Source organism: Oreochromis aureus, linkage group 20, assembly GCF_013358895.1.
Source record: "Oreochromis aureus strain Israel breed Guangdong linkage group 20, ZZ_aureus, whole genome shotgun sequence".
NCBI classification, from domain to species: Eukaryota; Metazoa; Chordata; class Actinopteri; order Cichliformes; family Cichlidae; genus Oreochromis; species Oreochromis aureus.
Window position 1 is genome coordinate 19,627,409 of NC_052961.1, and position 16,682 is coordinate 19,644,090.

The following is a 16,682-nucleotide window of genomic DNA, read 5'->3' on the forward strand; positions in this document are numbered from 1 at the left end:
GAAATGGCCATTGTGGTCTCTCTCTTTTTTTGACCACTCGCATACAAGAAAGCAATTCCTTTGTGCTTTTCTAGCTACCCATTTTCACTCTTCTGTATGCTGAGAGGAAATGTTGGCACAATTTCAGCTTTCTCAAGGTTAACTAATATATTGAAGAATAATAATGAAAATTGAGTTTAGTACTGTAAGCTTAAATGAGCTAAATTACAAAAACTAAACCCTGTTGGTGACCTGTGTTGTTACTAGTAGCAGGGGTGTCTGTAATTAGGAAGCCTTAGGTGCCTCCACCCCCTTCTGTCTGCCTTTGGTTAGGTTACCTATGCTGTACTGTTCAAAAGATCCTGGAAATATCACAAAAAATACCCTTTCCCGTGCTCCGAGCAAAGTTATTATTTTTCTCTTTTAAATTGGGGAAGAACGAGGAACCAAATATAATATCAAAACTGTTCCTGTGGCTTGATATCACTAAAATATGTTTTAAAAATCCCCGTTTTCAAGCAGCTTGCTGTAGGTAGGGCTCTGTTTGACATGGCTTTTTGTAAATTAAAACATGTTAGCACTGTCAGACTGCTGATGTGTCAGGAGCATTGCTGTGGTGTGGCTAGCCTGTGTGGTACGCCTCAACAATCTCTGCTGACTTGCTGCCCAGGACTACCGTGTTCTGCAGTTTCCCATGGGTCAGGCGGTGATTAAATGCCCAGTTGTGCTTGAGCCACGACACATGAAAGAGCCTGTATAGTGAGAATTTAAAAAACAGCTTCAATAGTAATTTAAAAATAGTAGCATGCTGTTTCCTCTATTGCGGAAGAAGAGGGAGAAACAGCAAACAAACATAGAAATACAAGGCAACACTGTTGGCTGTGGAGCTTTTTTTCTGAATGGAGTCTTTTCTCTCTCTTTTTTTTTTTTTTTTCCAAACACAAAAAGCACAGTTGTAACTTTTACATGTTGCTTTGCCCGGCTGAGTTGGGATCTATGCTGCTTGAATTTGGAAATTGGAGTCTGTATGGAGGAGAGTGGTTGTTTTCTACTTTTATCCGTTGCAAAAATAAAGTTAACCTAAGGTTACCAGTATTAGAATTTCATTTCTTTTTAATGTTATTTTTAATTTTTATATTCTATGACCGTCACCTTTTTTTCCTGCTTTTCTTTTTCAGCTCCCAGCTCCAAAGCAGATGAGCAGCCCAAGACTTGCAGCTCTAAACAGTTTGTATGTAAGGACCAGGTGACCTGTATCTCCAAAGGCTGGCGATGTGATGGGGAGAAGGACTGTCCAGATGGCTCAGATGAATCTCCAGATATCTGTAAGTATACTACATGAACAGCTACCAAAACTTGTGTGTTCCCTGCAGTAAGGTTGGGCGAATATATCGACCATCGACGATAGACTGATGCCATCGTTGATCGTTTTTACAAGGGCGATTTATTTATTTATTTGCCCATGAGTAAGTTTGCTAATAATGTTGGTTGAAGCTAACAGAAGCAGTCAACAGAAATAAATAATAGTGCTTTTTTAACGGCACTCTCCTTCAGCTGCGAGCAAATGCACCCTCCTGAGAGTGCAGCAGCGATTCATTTACTCAAACTCATAACACAAAGAAAGAGCGAAAGTAGCCTGTGTTCAGAAAAAACCCCTAAAACATTTTATTTAAATAAAAAAAAAAAATCCTACAATGGTGGGGAAGGAAACATTTTTTCCGGTATAACTGTGTTTACAGGCCGTTCCGGTATTTGTCTGTCTTACACACTCGACCAAACAACAAATACGTTAAAATTCAAAATGTCTCATCCAGCGAACATAAAAAAATCTTTTGTGCAATTTGGCGCATCTCAAATAAATAAATGAATAATCCAAAAAGTATCTATATTAACACTGAAACATATAAAAGAAGGTAAAATATTCCCTCCAAACAAAACGTAGGAATTCTTTGACAGGAAAACAAGCATGTTTACTTTATCAGATTTTAGCAGTGTGCGCAGGTGGTTAACAATATTACCAGTGCTGAAGGCGCGTTCTGAAGGTGTACTTGTGGCTGGTATACACAGATATTTCCGTGCCATGTGTGACATCAATGGGAAACGTTTTTCATGCATTTTCCACCAAGCCAGTGGATCGTCTTCTCCGTCTCCGACCTCCTGGCTGAGGTAACAGTCCATTTCTATCTCCGCCTTCTCCTCCAGTGTGCAGTTTTGCAATTAGTTTGTCCATGTTTGGACTTCTTTTGTGTTCTAAACACGCAAATCAGTCCGTGCATGATTACATCGCTACGCCCATCAAAAAGCCTGCGCATGCGCAAATATATCGCCTATCGTCGGTTTATTGGACTGATGATTGTCGGTTGGAAAATTTTTACGTATCGCCCAACCTTACCCTCCAGTCATATTACTGGTACTTTCCTGCTTCGGCTCTTGAGCTGGTGTACTGTAATCAAAATGAGGAACCTTTTGGAGAAAAAAGTGACCTTTTTTATAGCCCATGCCATCACGGTGTATTTTCTGCATATGATGTAAGACATCAAAATGACTACCCTTAAATGGCTTTGAAGACACAGCAGTGCAATGTTCAGACAGTTTAATTTAGGACTGAATAAGGAGGCAGGTTTGTCCCTTTCTGCAAAGAATGCTGCTCGGCTGAATTATGGCTCTTCTAATGTGGCCTTGTTTAGTCTGAATCTTCAGGGATGTGTCTGCTCTTGTCTGGACTCTTGCGGGATCTGTCCCAAAGACTCTTGTCCCAACCACTCACATCTATCAGCTTCTCCATCCATAAACTCTCTCTGGTAAAAGCCTTCCTGCTGTTTATATGGAGACGCTAATGATAATATTACTGTGCCACACCTTACATCTCTCATACCACAAGCATTCTCACCGTATACTGGCATGCAAAGGCAAGGCAGTGACTCGCAGCGTCAACGGTCCTAGTTATTGTGAATGTAATACAGCCGAGCAGTAACGCACCATTACTCTTAGGATGCTGTGATTTCCTATATGTAAAATTGCTGAAATGGAGAAAGTCAAAATTAGCTGGTAGTCTCATTTCCCTTTTCTATAAAGTAGAAAGAAAGAAGAGATGATCCGTTTCTCATTCACACTAAAAAGAAAGTATTCTCTCGTCTACTTCATCTGTCACGACCCCATATTTAAAGATTCATACACATTTTACAGTGATAATTTACTGCTAACAGCCAAACTTTCTTTATTAGTTTAGCTAAGGACTTTATTTTTTTTTCTTTTTAAAGGAGTTTTGGAAAAACAAAACTTGTGTGGTCCATCTAAATCATTCTAGCAAGATGCAGTTATTCAATTTCTGCCCTTTTCTACCATGCAATTGAACCGAGTGAGGTCTGCGAAGCTCTTATGTAATTTTGGTGACACAAACAATGGTGTGATTCATTTTCTGCAGGGAGAGATGGAGAGCAGGGTTTCACCAGAACATCAAGATATGTTCTGCTCAATTACCCGCTTCCCATGGGCTCTACGCTGCCTCTCGTTTTACCTTTTTAGTTAAGGCGCTTCTTTACTCGCATTCGTTTTTTTTAAAGCATCCTTAATAAAGATGTTACTGCAGTAAATGCACGTTCTCTCTGTGCCGCTCTATGTGTTTGCAGTCTAATAAGTAAATTAAAGGCCGGGCGCCTTTTAAGTATCACAAAGAAAGGCGGCCAGACTGTGATTTTATCCAAAGTCTTTTAGTTGAGCCATCCATTAAATTTGAGTAGTGTTTAGAATGGAGGGCTGCAGATAAAGCTACAGAGCGAATGGGCCTGAGCCAGCAGAGATGGAGTCAGAGACTCTGAAGGAGTATGGCTCTAAAGGTTATTTAAAATCCTCCTCTGACTCAGAGGAATGGAAAAGTCTTTTTCCCTTTATCCTGGCTTTTCCATTCACGGGGTGAAACAGTTTGCAGGTCATCGGTCTGGTTACTCCCCTACTGGAAAGCATCATAGGATGATCTGTGCAGCAGGCTGTAAACAAGACTGCTCACAACTGAGCTGTTATGGAAATGGTAGATAAAAAGGAAGGCAATGATCCATGTGAAAGGGCTGAAATCTGGATTAACTGCAGAGGCTTTGTTTAGGTGCACTGTTTTTATGTCGAAAAGTTCAACATATCCTGTGTTCATCCACTGCTTTATTTTATCAGCTTCAAGTTTACAAAAGCAGTCTAACTTTTACTTTCAAACTTATGTTGATGGCAGAGAATTACGAGAAGTTCCCCGCTCTCTAGACTTGCGTTTCGACATGCCTCCAAACCACAGTCTAATTTTGTGTGTTAATGTTGACGCGAAATAGAGTGGTGCACGCTACTATAATTACGACATTATCTACAGTTTAAGTTAATTACCATCTGCACACTTGGTCTACAGAGAACACTTACAGGGATATCGGCTTAGAAAAAAAATCATTTCCTCCCAATCTTCCCCCTTTTCCTTTGCTTTCTAATCATCTGCTCCTTGGCTGTGCTTCTATCCCGCTAAGGGATTGCCTCACAGTCTGGCCATCCTGTAAATCAAACAGTGACACTGCAGGCAGTGCACGCAGCCAATATGAAGCTTTTCAAAAGTTCAAGTAAGAATCTACTTGGTTTATTCTACTCATCCTTTTGCTTGTTTCTTGTAATGAAATTGACACCGGTCCAGCTAATTGGACTGATGCATGACTCGTTTCTTCTGCTGAAAATTACACCTGCTTTGCTTACAGTGATCATGAATTCACTTGCTATCAGAGTGTGTGAGAGGGGAAGTTGTAAATGTGTGTGTTTGTCTGGATCTTTCATCTACACCTCAAGTATCCTTTCTGGAAGTAAGGGTGCTCCTCAGTATCACACTGTCTGGAGGCCTAATTGCCTGTCGTTTCCAAGCCACTCATCTAGGCTGTAATTATGTTGAGAAGCTAAAGACGAGCTTCACCCACAGTAGCAGGGTAGTAACATTGCATGAGGCGCTAGCTGTGACTGGGGTGCCAGCTTGATCCAGGTGGGGAGGGGTGGAGCGGGGGGTGTCAGTATTGTGTGTTAGCGTTATTAGTCTGAGGGCTTATTTATCGCAGTGGCATTGAAGCTGAGTAGTGGGGCGGTCCATGTATGGACATGTGGTTTTTGGAGGGGTGGGTGGGAGGGGGTTGCACATGGAATGACGCAGGCTTTCGGTGTATGGGCCAGTGTGCACCTCCCTCTCAAACATCCATCACGAGGTTGCCTGTACAGACTCCTGTCTGTCAGTGTGACCCTGTTAGCCACTCCCAAGGACTGGACTGGTTCCCCCTCACTGCGTGGCTTCAATTCAGTCCAGACAGGCCATTTCACCTCAATTACATACAGGCTTAGGTCTCAGGAAGTCCCTGACATGTGGCCTCGGGGCAGGAGTTTGTACTCCGTGTGTCTCGACGATGGTGTTCTGTTTAGGGCTGCTGCTTTTTAACTCCTTCTATAGGTAGTTGTACTACATTGCAGAATTGGGCCTATCTGGCAGATATAAAGTGGTCAGGGAGTGGTGTTTGGGCTGTTATATCAATGCAGGCCTTTAAGTGCATAGAACTGATGCAGTGTGGGATAAAGAGATGTGGATAAAAGCTTGCTATCACGCTGTGCTTATTAACCATCCAATTTATCTTTATACTTGTGCACACACTTCCACACGAGCGGTATTTCTTAGACTAGAAAGGTTTATATAACTAGTTAGTACCACAAACAAAAGTAAATCCTTTGAGACATTGTTACTTGCACTGTCACTGACATTCATTAGTATTCCTGCTGGTTCCGTTCAACAGCAACAGCAGCTTTTGGGGACTTTTCTTTTTTAGTTTTAGAGGGATGGGGAAAGCATTTCACCGAGGTCTTGAGATTTTACAGCAATAACTGACTGACTAATCTTTTTTTATACATGACAATTATAGCTTTCATTTCAAGCAGTCCTGGTTAGGGCTTATAGAGGATGCTGCTGGTAAAATCAAAAGTGCTGTGTAGTTACTTTGCTTCCTTGTCACAAGCACTTGCTCCAAAAAGAAGGAAAAAAAAAAAAGACTCCTCCTGTCTGTATGTCAAGTCTGTATGCAATTATGATTCTTGCATGACCCACATTCAGTGTGGTTGAGCCAGAGAGTGGGAACAGATGTTTAAAGAAGTCTAGCATGTGAGCACTTTCTCAATCACGAGAAGCACTTTCCATGCAGGAATCCCTTTTAACATCAGAAAACTGGATTCAACAATTGTCTGCCTCTAATTTGGTAGTTTTTTTTAAGTCTTCTGATTTAACATGAAAATGTTCACAGGATGACTATAAAGAGGCGGTTGAATTGCATCTCAGTCATGCAAATACACCACTTTTCTTTCCTCATAGGGTATCATCAAGTCCCATTCAGGGGGGAGAAAATGACCTTTTAATTGAAAGTAGTTAGCTCTTGTAAATATTAAGATACTCCCTGTACTCACACTATCAGTTTGGCATGATAACTGTCCCCATTGGCTTGTTGATGTGGTACATATGTTGTTTAGATACAGTCAGACACACACGTTGATTTGTTTTCCTTGTTGATGCCGGAAAGTAATTTTGAGGGGATATGCCTTGGAATGCACTTTCATAATGAAACTGAGGGGCCCTTGTCCAAAGAGGCTAAAGATATTTAATGAAACTATGGCCAAATCTGGACCACAAAACACACACTCCTTTCTATGAAATGTTTATTTCAGCTTATTATCATATTATTTCATCTTTTCACCATTACAGTTTGCTGTAATGAACATGCTGGAAACTCCTTCAGAGAGTTTGATGCAATGGTGTAGTGGCACAGTGCCGCACAATGCATAGTACCTCACAGCATATACTTTGCCTCCTAGCCACAAACACTCTGCTCCATGTCAGTGTATGCTGTGGCCTGGGGCCGAGCTAATGGGGAGGTCCGATGGGGATATTGAGCTATCATCTCCATGCAGCTGCCTGAGGCGGCTGCAGGCCACACAACAAGGTTATCTGTCCATCTCTTGCCCTTGCGCCCCCTCTGGATGCTGGCCAGCCTAGTCCCTTGCCTGTCATGCATCAGCAGCCTCTCCAGGACAACCATGTCTTGGCGGCCGCCGTCATGGTGGGATGGGATGCAGGCATAGAGTCATGGGAAGAAGAAGCTATTCCTACAGAAAAAGCCTTTGTATAGGAGAAAATGAGCAGATTAGCATTTAGGCTGAGGAGGAAAATGGAAATGTCTTTTTTTTCTGTTGAAACAGCCTTTTACAGTAACGTTTGGGGGGTTGGGAGGGGATCCTTTCATGGCCTATAATCAGTCATGTAGCTGTAGTCACAGGGGGCACTAGGCAGGGGCAAGAGGGTCTGTAGTGGCAGTGGCTGACACACTGCTTCCACAGAGGAAGGAGAAAAGCCCTGTAAATCCCTCTGGTCTATAGCCCTGAGCCCTCCTCAGCTTCACCAGCCTATCAAAAGACCACGATCGCAGGGCTTTCGCACGCCACGCAGACACCACCTCCCTTTCTCTGCTGTCTCCGACACACCCTGTCTCCTTCCCAACATCTTTCTCTTTGTCCCGCGTCTGTCCGTCTTCCTCCCTGTCCGGTGGGGTAGAGTCATCTCTGTTCCCTACTCTTTATGGTTCCTATCCAGTCTCTTTTGCTTGCAGAGATTATTTTTTTGCAATTATTTTCTAAATATTTTTTTGCAACAGCTTTTATCCAGTAATGGTTTGAGTGAAACAAACCATCAATCAATTATAGCAGCACATCTGGGTAAACAAGGAGGTGAATAGATGCGATGTGCTGCTTCACTCGAAGAATTCAGCCTGGAGAAATAATCCACACAAGCTTGGAAGGTGGCTAAAATATTTGGCGAGGCAAATCCTGTGCTTAGTCTGTGTTTTAGCTTGAAATGGATAATTCACTTTTTCCCAACAAAATAGTGATACTGAAGCAAAGTGTGTATTCATTTTAACACGGAGTGACAATTCATTGGAAGTTTTTGCAGAGAAGTGCTATTTTTTCCAAACACGTTTTGCTATTTAATATGAGTTTACCGATGCTAAACCCTTTTCTAGTCAAGTCTGTGTGCATGATACTCAAACATGAATTTTGGGTCATTTGCACACGATCCTTGTCAGAATCTTGATTGTACCATGCAGAGATATTAGATACACAAAACCTACAATACAATTCAGTTGTGGCATTGTATTTATTGTACTGTTTCATTACAATTGGGTAAAAACTAGCACACAAGTCTGCTCCCGGTGGAGCTCTCCTCAGTAGGCTTTGCCATAGTCATGTGCTCATTTTGTATGCCGCTGCAAAGTGTGACTCCAGAGTGGGGAGAGTCCATCAGTGGGCAGGCCTGCCTGTCACCCTGCGCGACATATTAATTCGAGCTGACAGCAGACTGTATGGGAGTCAGTCAGGGGCTGCTATGGAACCCAAAGAGCAGGAAGAAACGCGGGCTTTTATGCGCAGAACAAAAGATCGACAGGGGATCTAAATTTAAGGTAATTGCATAACTACTGAGGATGGGGGATGGTTGGATCTGAAGCCTGAGGTGTAGGAGGGAAGCGCACATTAGGAAAGACCGTCTTTCACTGGTGTCCATCAGTAAAACCTTAATGGAACCCACGACATACAAGGGATAGCTGTGGTTATTTTTGAAGGTGATGCTTTATCTGAAGTGTGCACTGTGCTCAGGGTAAAAGTGTAATATTGCCTTTTCACAAAGGCCTATTCCACCCCAAAGACTGCACGCTGCAATAGAAATGCCGTGAAAGTTAAACGAGTTGGGCATTGCAACTCATAGTTTGTTTTAATCACGATGAATCTCAGATAATTTTTTTTCATATGCGATACATAGAGAATGAAAGAAGGAAGTCATGGAGAACAGTTAACAATAAAGATCCCGAAGGCCGCTGTGAGGTTATGCTTATATCACTGTTAAATGATTCTGATGTTTAGTGCAGCAATGTAATGATCCTCATTCTGCTTTCTAATAGGTGTGGGAGTTGTAATTTTCCCCTTCTTTTTCTGTCTCAGTAAAGAATCTCTGCAATCTCAGAGTGAGGTGGCTTAATAACGATAATGCTAAAGAGTAAAAATATCAGTAAACTTAATAAAATGTAAATGACAGCTGCAGTGCGATAGAACTGCAGAACTGGTCTCATAGAATTAAGTGAGGTATCTCTTTCTGTAAGTTGACAGTAAAGATGGGGGTTTTTTTGGCGGGGGGATTAGGTGGGATAACAAAAGCATGAGGGACTTAATCCAGCCAAATAAATTGTCAGTTAATGTCGGGCTTGACCTCACTATCAAGCAAACAGAACAATCAACAGTTCCTGCTGTGAGCTGTGTTGTGATTGAAACTGATGGAAAGTTGGCAACCATAAGACACAGTGATCTGCATAACAGTGAAAATAACTGCTGTGGAGAGCAGTAAATAAATTATGCTGTGAGAATGTGAATAAAGTGGAATATAAACTGCAGGATCAAATGCAAGGTAAGGCTGGAGATACGGTACAGTTGTTTTGTCATGTGGGAACCTCCTGGCAATCAATGAATAAATTAACTAAGACCTAGGGCTTAATGTAGAATAGTTTCTCCCAAGAAGGTATATGTTCCTGGTTTGTTTTCACAAACGCTGCCGGGAAGCTCTTCGTGAAACTCCTCGCCTTTTTATATGTGAACGCTTGAAAATGATGAATCGGGTGAGGACATTTTCCAAAGTTACTCCGTCTCAGTGCGGCATTCTCGCTGCTGGAAACACTTCAGAGACGTATTGCATGTGTAAAAATTGAGCATGGGTAAAGGAAGTGCCCAACCACTACAGACTTAAACACCAGTTATCGTAAGAGTAATAAGCCATAAAGAAGAAACGAGCCCTTGATTCACAAATTGCAACTTTTTACATACCAGCAACATGGATTTAGTGATCTTATAACACAGAAATGGCACTGCTGACTTGTTTACATCTTTACATCAGTGACACCACATCTCTAAAAGCTGGGTGCAAATGAAAGGCCATCTTGTTTGACATTATTTCAGTTCTGGGCTCGAGGAGTGAAGATGGCTCCTGTGTTTGCTTTCTCCTGTCATGGAGCGCTTATTTTTTTTAATCTGTTACAAATTGCTTTTCATTTTCATCGTTATTATTGTCATAGGATTTTTTTTTTATTTTTATTTTTTTTTTAATTTTAAAGACAATGCAGAGTCAAAACCATCTGTGAGAACCAGTCAGCGTAATCGGCTTTTAAAGGTCACTAACAATTAGTCATGCCTGGGAAACCAGATTTGAGATTAGAAACCATTCAAACTGAACAGTAGATAGAATTAGTCACTGAAAGCACCGTGTAGGCCACGGCGTTACTGCGTTAATGCTTTGAAGTACTTCAAACCAGAATGGGATCGATCCAAATACCCCTTTTGTTCATATAATAGAATATTTATATTTTGTCATTGTACAGACAAAAAATTGAACTGTAGTTTAAGTACGACAGGTTATTTAATACAAGAAAAAGAGGTTCAGCTATGATAAACTGGCAAAAGCAAACAGCTAAAAAAACTCCACCCGCTGTCTTACTTCAAGGATTCAGCAGTTACAGAAAACCTATCCAGATAATGTTAAAGCAGCAAACTGATGAGATGTGTTTCACCTGCTACCTGGTTTACCTGGTCCAAGCAAAAAACGCTCACATGCACACCAAAAGCTGCAGAGCTGTATTAAAACGTTGTGCTGTGTTATTTTCCCCTCAGCTTTGCAAAGTAATATTTTGCTTACACTGATCATGATGACGATGATGCAGAAAATGGCTGCTGCCAGTAAAAGCATTGGAATACACTGCCAACTATTTCCCAAACTGGAGCAGCCAGTACAGGGTTCATATCTATTGTCCCCCACAAGTTATTTAATCCTCCCTATTGTCTTTTCTATTTAGCTTTCTGCTGCCGGTCGTTATTCAGCTCCTGCCAATGTATTACTGTGTTGTGCAACACAAACAATTCAGTCTATTTGATTGTTGGCAGTTGTTAGTGTGTTTTCCAAAAAGTTCTGCTGCTTGCTGCCCTGTCAGTGGAAGTACAGATGTGTGTAGGAGAAGAGCCTGTTGTGGGTGTGATGGAAATCAGAGATCGATTAGTTGTCTTTTTAGTCTCTTGGTGGCCGTAGAGCACAGAAATCTGATTCCTGGTTTACTTTTATTAGCGAGTATGTGAGTTTACCTGTCTGCTCAGTCGTCAGCAGATCACATTTCAAGAAAAAAGCTCCCTCGACGCACAGTTGCAAAGACGCATGTTTCTGCTGTTGGTATAATTCAGATGTCTTGCACTCCGACTCGTCTTTTATACTCCCCCGAGAACTGTCGACAAATGCTAAATCCTTGGCAGGGTTTCTTTTCCAGTGTACATGGCAGATTATTCCTGGTACTGTCGTTTATGTAAAAATCCCCACATTGGCAGTGTATTGAATGTAAATCAGGCTGGCTTAGAGGCCAAGGCTGTAGGAGGGCTGCTAATATGCTAGCATCCCCCATATGGGAGAGCTACTCTCCTCCCTAAGCCAGATGTATGAGAAGCTAATTCTCAGTTTGAATGTGGCACATTTTCCACGCAGGCTGCTGATGTGGGATCGTTATGGAAGCTCATGTCACTTTAAGGCACTTGTTTTAACAGAGTTAAATGTGATGTTCAGTGTGTGGTTACTAATCTCTCTTGGATGGATCACGGAGCCTCAGAAGGAATGCTAGTGGTTTTCATCAGGGAATGCCGACATGCAGGCAAATATTCTTTCTCCTACATGTATGTTTTTTAGGAATATACACTCTGTCTCTCTCTAATAAAATGTTATGGCTTGTCTTGGGCATTAAGAAACGTGTAACTTTATTTCTTTTAAGACTCAAACCATATGCATTACACAAGATATAACACAGCAAGTTTTTAAAAACTGTGTTTCCATTCCCCTGCATTTGCTTTGTTGGGTTTACAATCAGGGAAGCGGCAACTAGTGTCAAATAAACTGCAGTTTGGCTGCATCAGCTGGTTAATATTCAGAAAACTGAGAATTTGTGTATGCGAACATCTGAAGCAGGTTTGCTGCTCGGGCTATGTGCATATTCGGATACCGTCCTCTGAAAACGTATCCCAGCACAACATGCATTCTGCAGAACTCTGCAGATTGTTTCCTGTGAAGGAGATGAACTTTATTTTTTCTGCTTCAAGTGTTTTTCTAAAATGGGTCAGCAGATGTTGGAAAGAAAGAAAGAAAGTGAGAGAGAGCGAGAGAGAGAGAGGTGGAGGAGGAAGAAGAAGAAAAACAGCCAAGGCAAACTGTTTGCTCTGCAGTGTGGGCCGAGAGGAAAGCTAGAGAGAGAAGAAGAGTGGGAGAGATCGAGGGAAGAGAGAGGCTGCCTCTGCTGTATGTTTTGGTCTGTTTTTTTTGTTTTGTTTTGGTTTTTTTTTAACTCAGCATTTTCTAGGCCAGAGGACATTATGGCCTTTGTCCTCTGCACTCCTTAAAATTCAGTATTTATCAGTGTTTTCTTTTAAAAATTTCCTTCAGTGTCTGCCAAGTGATCTTATGCTGCAAACTCTCTTTTAATATGTGGGCGCATTAAAGGTAACCGCATGTGTGCATGTGCTGCATATCACTTGTGCTGTAACACATGCAGGAAGCCTTTGGTGTCAAATTTGCACTTAAGAAAAAAAAACACACACTGTGCACCAATCGTGCAACTTGTTGCCTACTGCAGCAAATCTAAAAGCAAAACAAAGTAATTATGGCCTCTAAGTATAGGCAGCAAATTAACTTTAGGCCCTTTTTATAAAGCTAAATGTTGACGTTTTGTTCTCTGATAATAGAAGTGACCTAAACCAACTGGAACTCTGAGTCAACCATAGTAAGTTATGTGAGCCATTTAGAGTAAAAGATAAAGCATTTTTATCTGCAAATGTTTATTGATGTTAGCCTTATCTCTTTAATTTTAGACCTTCTATGTAGCCAGAGACGACTGCTACACCCTTTTTCTGAATTCTGCCTCTCTGGCACACAGCATACTATTTTAAAACTACGTTGGGCTCCTCTATTATTAGTATATAAAGCCCAGAATAGTTTTAATATATGTTGTTGTTTTATGATGGCTCTGTAGTGCAGCGGTTTACACATTTGCCTGACAAGCAAAAATATTGCCGGTTGTGTCCCAACAGGAGACACAAATAGGGATTGGAACTGAAAACCGGTGCCAAATTTTCAAAGTGTTGGAGCTTATCAATTCCTTTATCAGTGCCTGCAGGTGCTGGGGATGCACACTGATTGCAAACCAACAGTATTGGTACATGCACGTCTAGTGTTGTCAGAAAAAGGGGGTCACGGCAGAGAGGATGAAGCGATCCAAAGCATTGCTTCATGCAGAAACGTGATAACAACTCAGTTATAATGTCTTTAACATCATTATTGAGGTGGAAACGCCAGAAACATGCTGAAACATCTCCTGCAACACAGGATTCACTTGCTCAAGTGTCATGCATTTGATGGATGAGCACCACAAGTGCTACCAACCGAGCAGCTCGTCTGTACAGATGCTTAACATGATTTTAGTTGACTTCAAAAAAAGCTTTCAATAAATGACATTCTTTCATTTCTTCATCTAGCATTAACCAATAGTCTTTTTGGGATTAAATGATGAAGTAGTTGTACTGCATTAGAAATCTGCAGGCATACTTGTTTCCTCATATAAAACTGGGTCAAGAATTGGATCGATTAGCAAATTCGATAATGGAATTGGTACCAATAAAACCTCATCAATCCCCATCCCTAGACACAATTCCCTTTGGGGAGTCTTTCACCTGTGATGATCTTAAAGGTCGTGGATTTAACTATAAGGGTTTTGTCCATATAATACTAGGAAATGAAAAGCCAGCACCTCACCAGAGTAGTGTGTAAGACTAATGGACAACAGAGGAAAATACACAGTTTTTTCTTATCTCTGTTCAGTTTCTCTTTGCACATGATAGCATTCTCAATAAAGGTTATAAAATTGAGCAACAATAGAGGGCAGTCATAAAGATATTTAATTCTTTTGATGCCAGGAATTCACTTTTAAGTATGTAAAATGCATTTAATAGTTTTATGAAGCCTCATTAAGCTCAGTTGTGAATTTACGATGTGTTTTTGTTGTTGTTGTTGTTGTTGTTTTTTGTTAGATGCATGCATTATTCTGCTTAATCTTTGAGTTTTACTACCTCAAAATATTGCCTTATACATCTGCCTTTACTTAAAAAATCTTTTGCATGTTTTCCAGGCACACACAACAAAGTGAACCAGTGTCCTGTCAATAAATATCCATGCCTGGATGTGGAAGTGTGTCTCCATGCAAGCAAATTTTGTAATGGAGTTCCTGATTGCACTGACGGCTGGGATGAGGGGCCTCACTGCAGAGGTAGGAAACAAACTGAACCCCTCGTACACACACACACACACACACACACACACACACACACACACACACACACACACACACACACACACACACACACACACACACACACACACACACACACACACACCTTCCAACACTTGAGCAGATAGCATCATCGTCTTCTCCTCTGTCATACTGACACTTTTGCTCTTTGTTGTGGGTCAAAATTAACCAGACAGCTTCTGTTATAAAGAAAATGTTCTTCTCTTTCCATCCCAAACCATAATTTTTATCGAGTCATCCCCTCTGTTGGGCCATTTAATGAGTTGGCCTGTTCTAGCTTGTGCAATTACTATGGAATTTCTCTTTCAAGGGGAAAAAAAAGTCATTAATTTATCAATCAGCTCTGCTATGAGGCTGTTTCCCCCAATCCTAGCAGGAATAATAAGCATTCAGACCAGATGCAGCTGAGAAAAATCCCATCACATCCTCCCCGATTAATTAGAGACAACAGAAGAATGAGTGATGGAACATATTGAGTCCATAGACTTTCTTTCTTTGTTGCAGCTGACAAAAGAGCAAACACTGGCTGCCTTTTGAGAGCTGACTCAGTATTCTGCAAGGTAGTCCTCAGATATACTGTAACTGTCTGAAGTTTGGCTTTGTCACATCTGCCAAGAAGGATAGGGGTTTTTTTGGGGGTTGGTTCGGGTGGATTGTTTGTGTGTCAGCAGAATTATTTGGAGCCTAAGAAACTTGGTAGTGAATCAGAGCGATAGTAAAGGATCTGGATCAAGGGTGTGGGATCCCAGCAGTTTATATTCACTATTGGGTTATACCCGCAGCCTGTCAACAGACATGCCAATTCAGTTCAGTTTTATTGATATAGTGCCAAATCACAAGGTGCTTTATATTGTAAGGTAAAGACCCTGCAATAATACAGGCAGACAAACTTTAACCACTCCTCTTTAAACTACCTATACACCATTTGCAATGACATTGCAGTAGAAAAGCTCCCGAAGGGGCCCCACAGGGGGGGTGTGCAAGGCACAGCAGCTGTTTGAAGAGAGCGGGGCAGAGTTCTAGTATGCATTATTATGAGCTGATATTTGATGTAAACTCTTAGTTCAAGTGCTCTCGTTGCAGAAATGCATGCATGGTGTTTTTCATTATTTTTGAATAAATAATTATGACATTGGATCAGAGTATTGGCCTTGACAGAGCTCTGACTCAACGCTGGGACTCGTGTGTTCTTAATTTCGTGCTTTTCTTTTTCCATTGTGCTGTTCTTTTCCTGGAACATGAAATTAGTTAATCTAAATCAGATATTTACCATCAATAGTAAAGTTTCACAGTATCAGAGACCTGGATCAAGGGTGAGTCTGCTGAGCTCTCAAACCCTGGCTAATCTTTGATCAGCTGCTTTCTTTTGCCATTTAAAAAAAAAAATATTAACCAAAGCATCTGATGTCTGTTCCACTATCAGGAACACAGAGATCGGATCTCTTTATCATTTTATTGGCTTTATCTTTGTATCAGTTTACAGCTTTAGGCATTTAATGCAAGGTTCTATCTCTATTTTCAGTTTGCTTCCTTCCATGTGCTCAAAGAATAATTGTGAACCACCTTGTATAAATATTAATCCTCCACACTGAGTTGAGTCATTACAATAAAAAGTTTGTGTGATTAGTTGAGACTAGAAGAAAAGGAGATCTGTTGGACCACAGTGTGGGTGAAAGTGTTAGTAACCCACACAGCGGTCATCACTGCTACACAAGCCTTTTATGCAACGCGGTGATGATGTCATCCTGTTACAACATGCACTGCCTGTCCCTGAGGACACAGGTCCAGCTGTTTTCAGTAAGGCAGCGGTCTACGCACATAAGTACTTAAACACACCGGCATGTGTGTGTGCCTGTAATGCATACATGCATGCATGCATGCATGCCCTCACATGCGCACACAAACATACACTCACAAGGTCACATTCTTACTCATGCAACCAAACACATGAACTGTGTGTCCAGAACTTTTGGCATTTGCCATTTGTGAGACCACCTCTTTTCAGGGAAAAGGCTTTCACAAGCTTCGTAGTGTTTGCTCGTACAAACTGCCAGGTTGTGCAAGTATACCTGGCCACTGATATTTGAAAGCACACTTTGTCATTCAGCGTTTCTAAGTAATTCGGTCAAAGTTGTTTACAAGCGGCTAGAAAGGGGAATGCTGCACGGTATTTCAAGCTTTCTAAAATATGTTTTCTGTTTTTTTTCATAGTGTGCAGAAAGCCTTGGGGTTAAGTAGCTT

At 41.3% G+C, this 16,682-nt stretch overlaps 1 protein-coding gene across 1 annotated transcript in view; it reads left to right on the top strand.

Moving 5' to 3' along the window:
- lrp1ab (low density lipoprotein receptor-related protein 1Ab) overlaps nt 1-16,682 on the top strand; it is an 81,094-nt gene that overhangs the window by 10,715 nt on the left and 53,697 nt on the right. The window contains exons 2-3 of the mRNA XM_031746861.2: nt 1,158-1,304; nt 14,262-14,399. Of these exons, the coding sequence (XP_031602721.1) occupies nt 1,158-1,304; nt 14,262-14,399 (285 nt within the window). The remainder of the gene's footprint in view (nt 1-1,157; nt 1,305-14,261; nt 14,400-16,682) is intronic.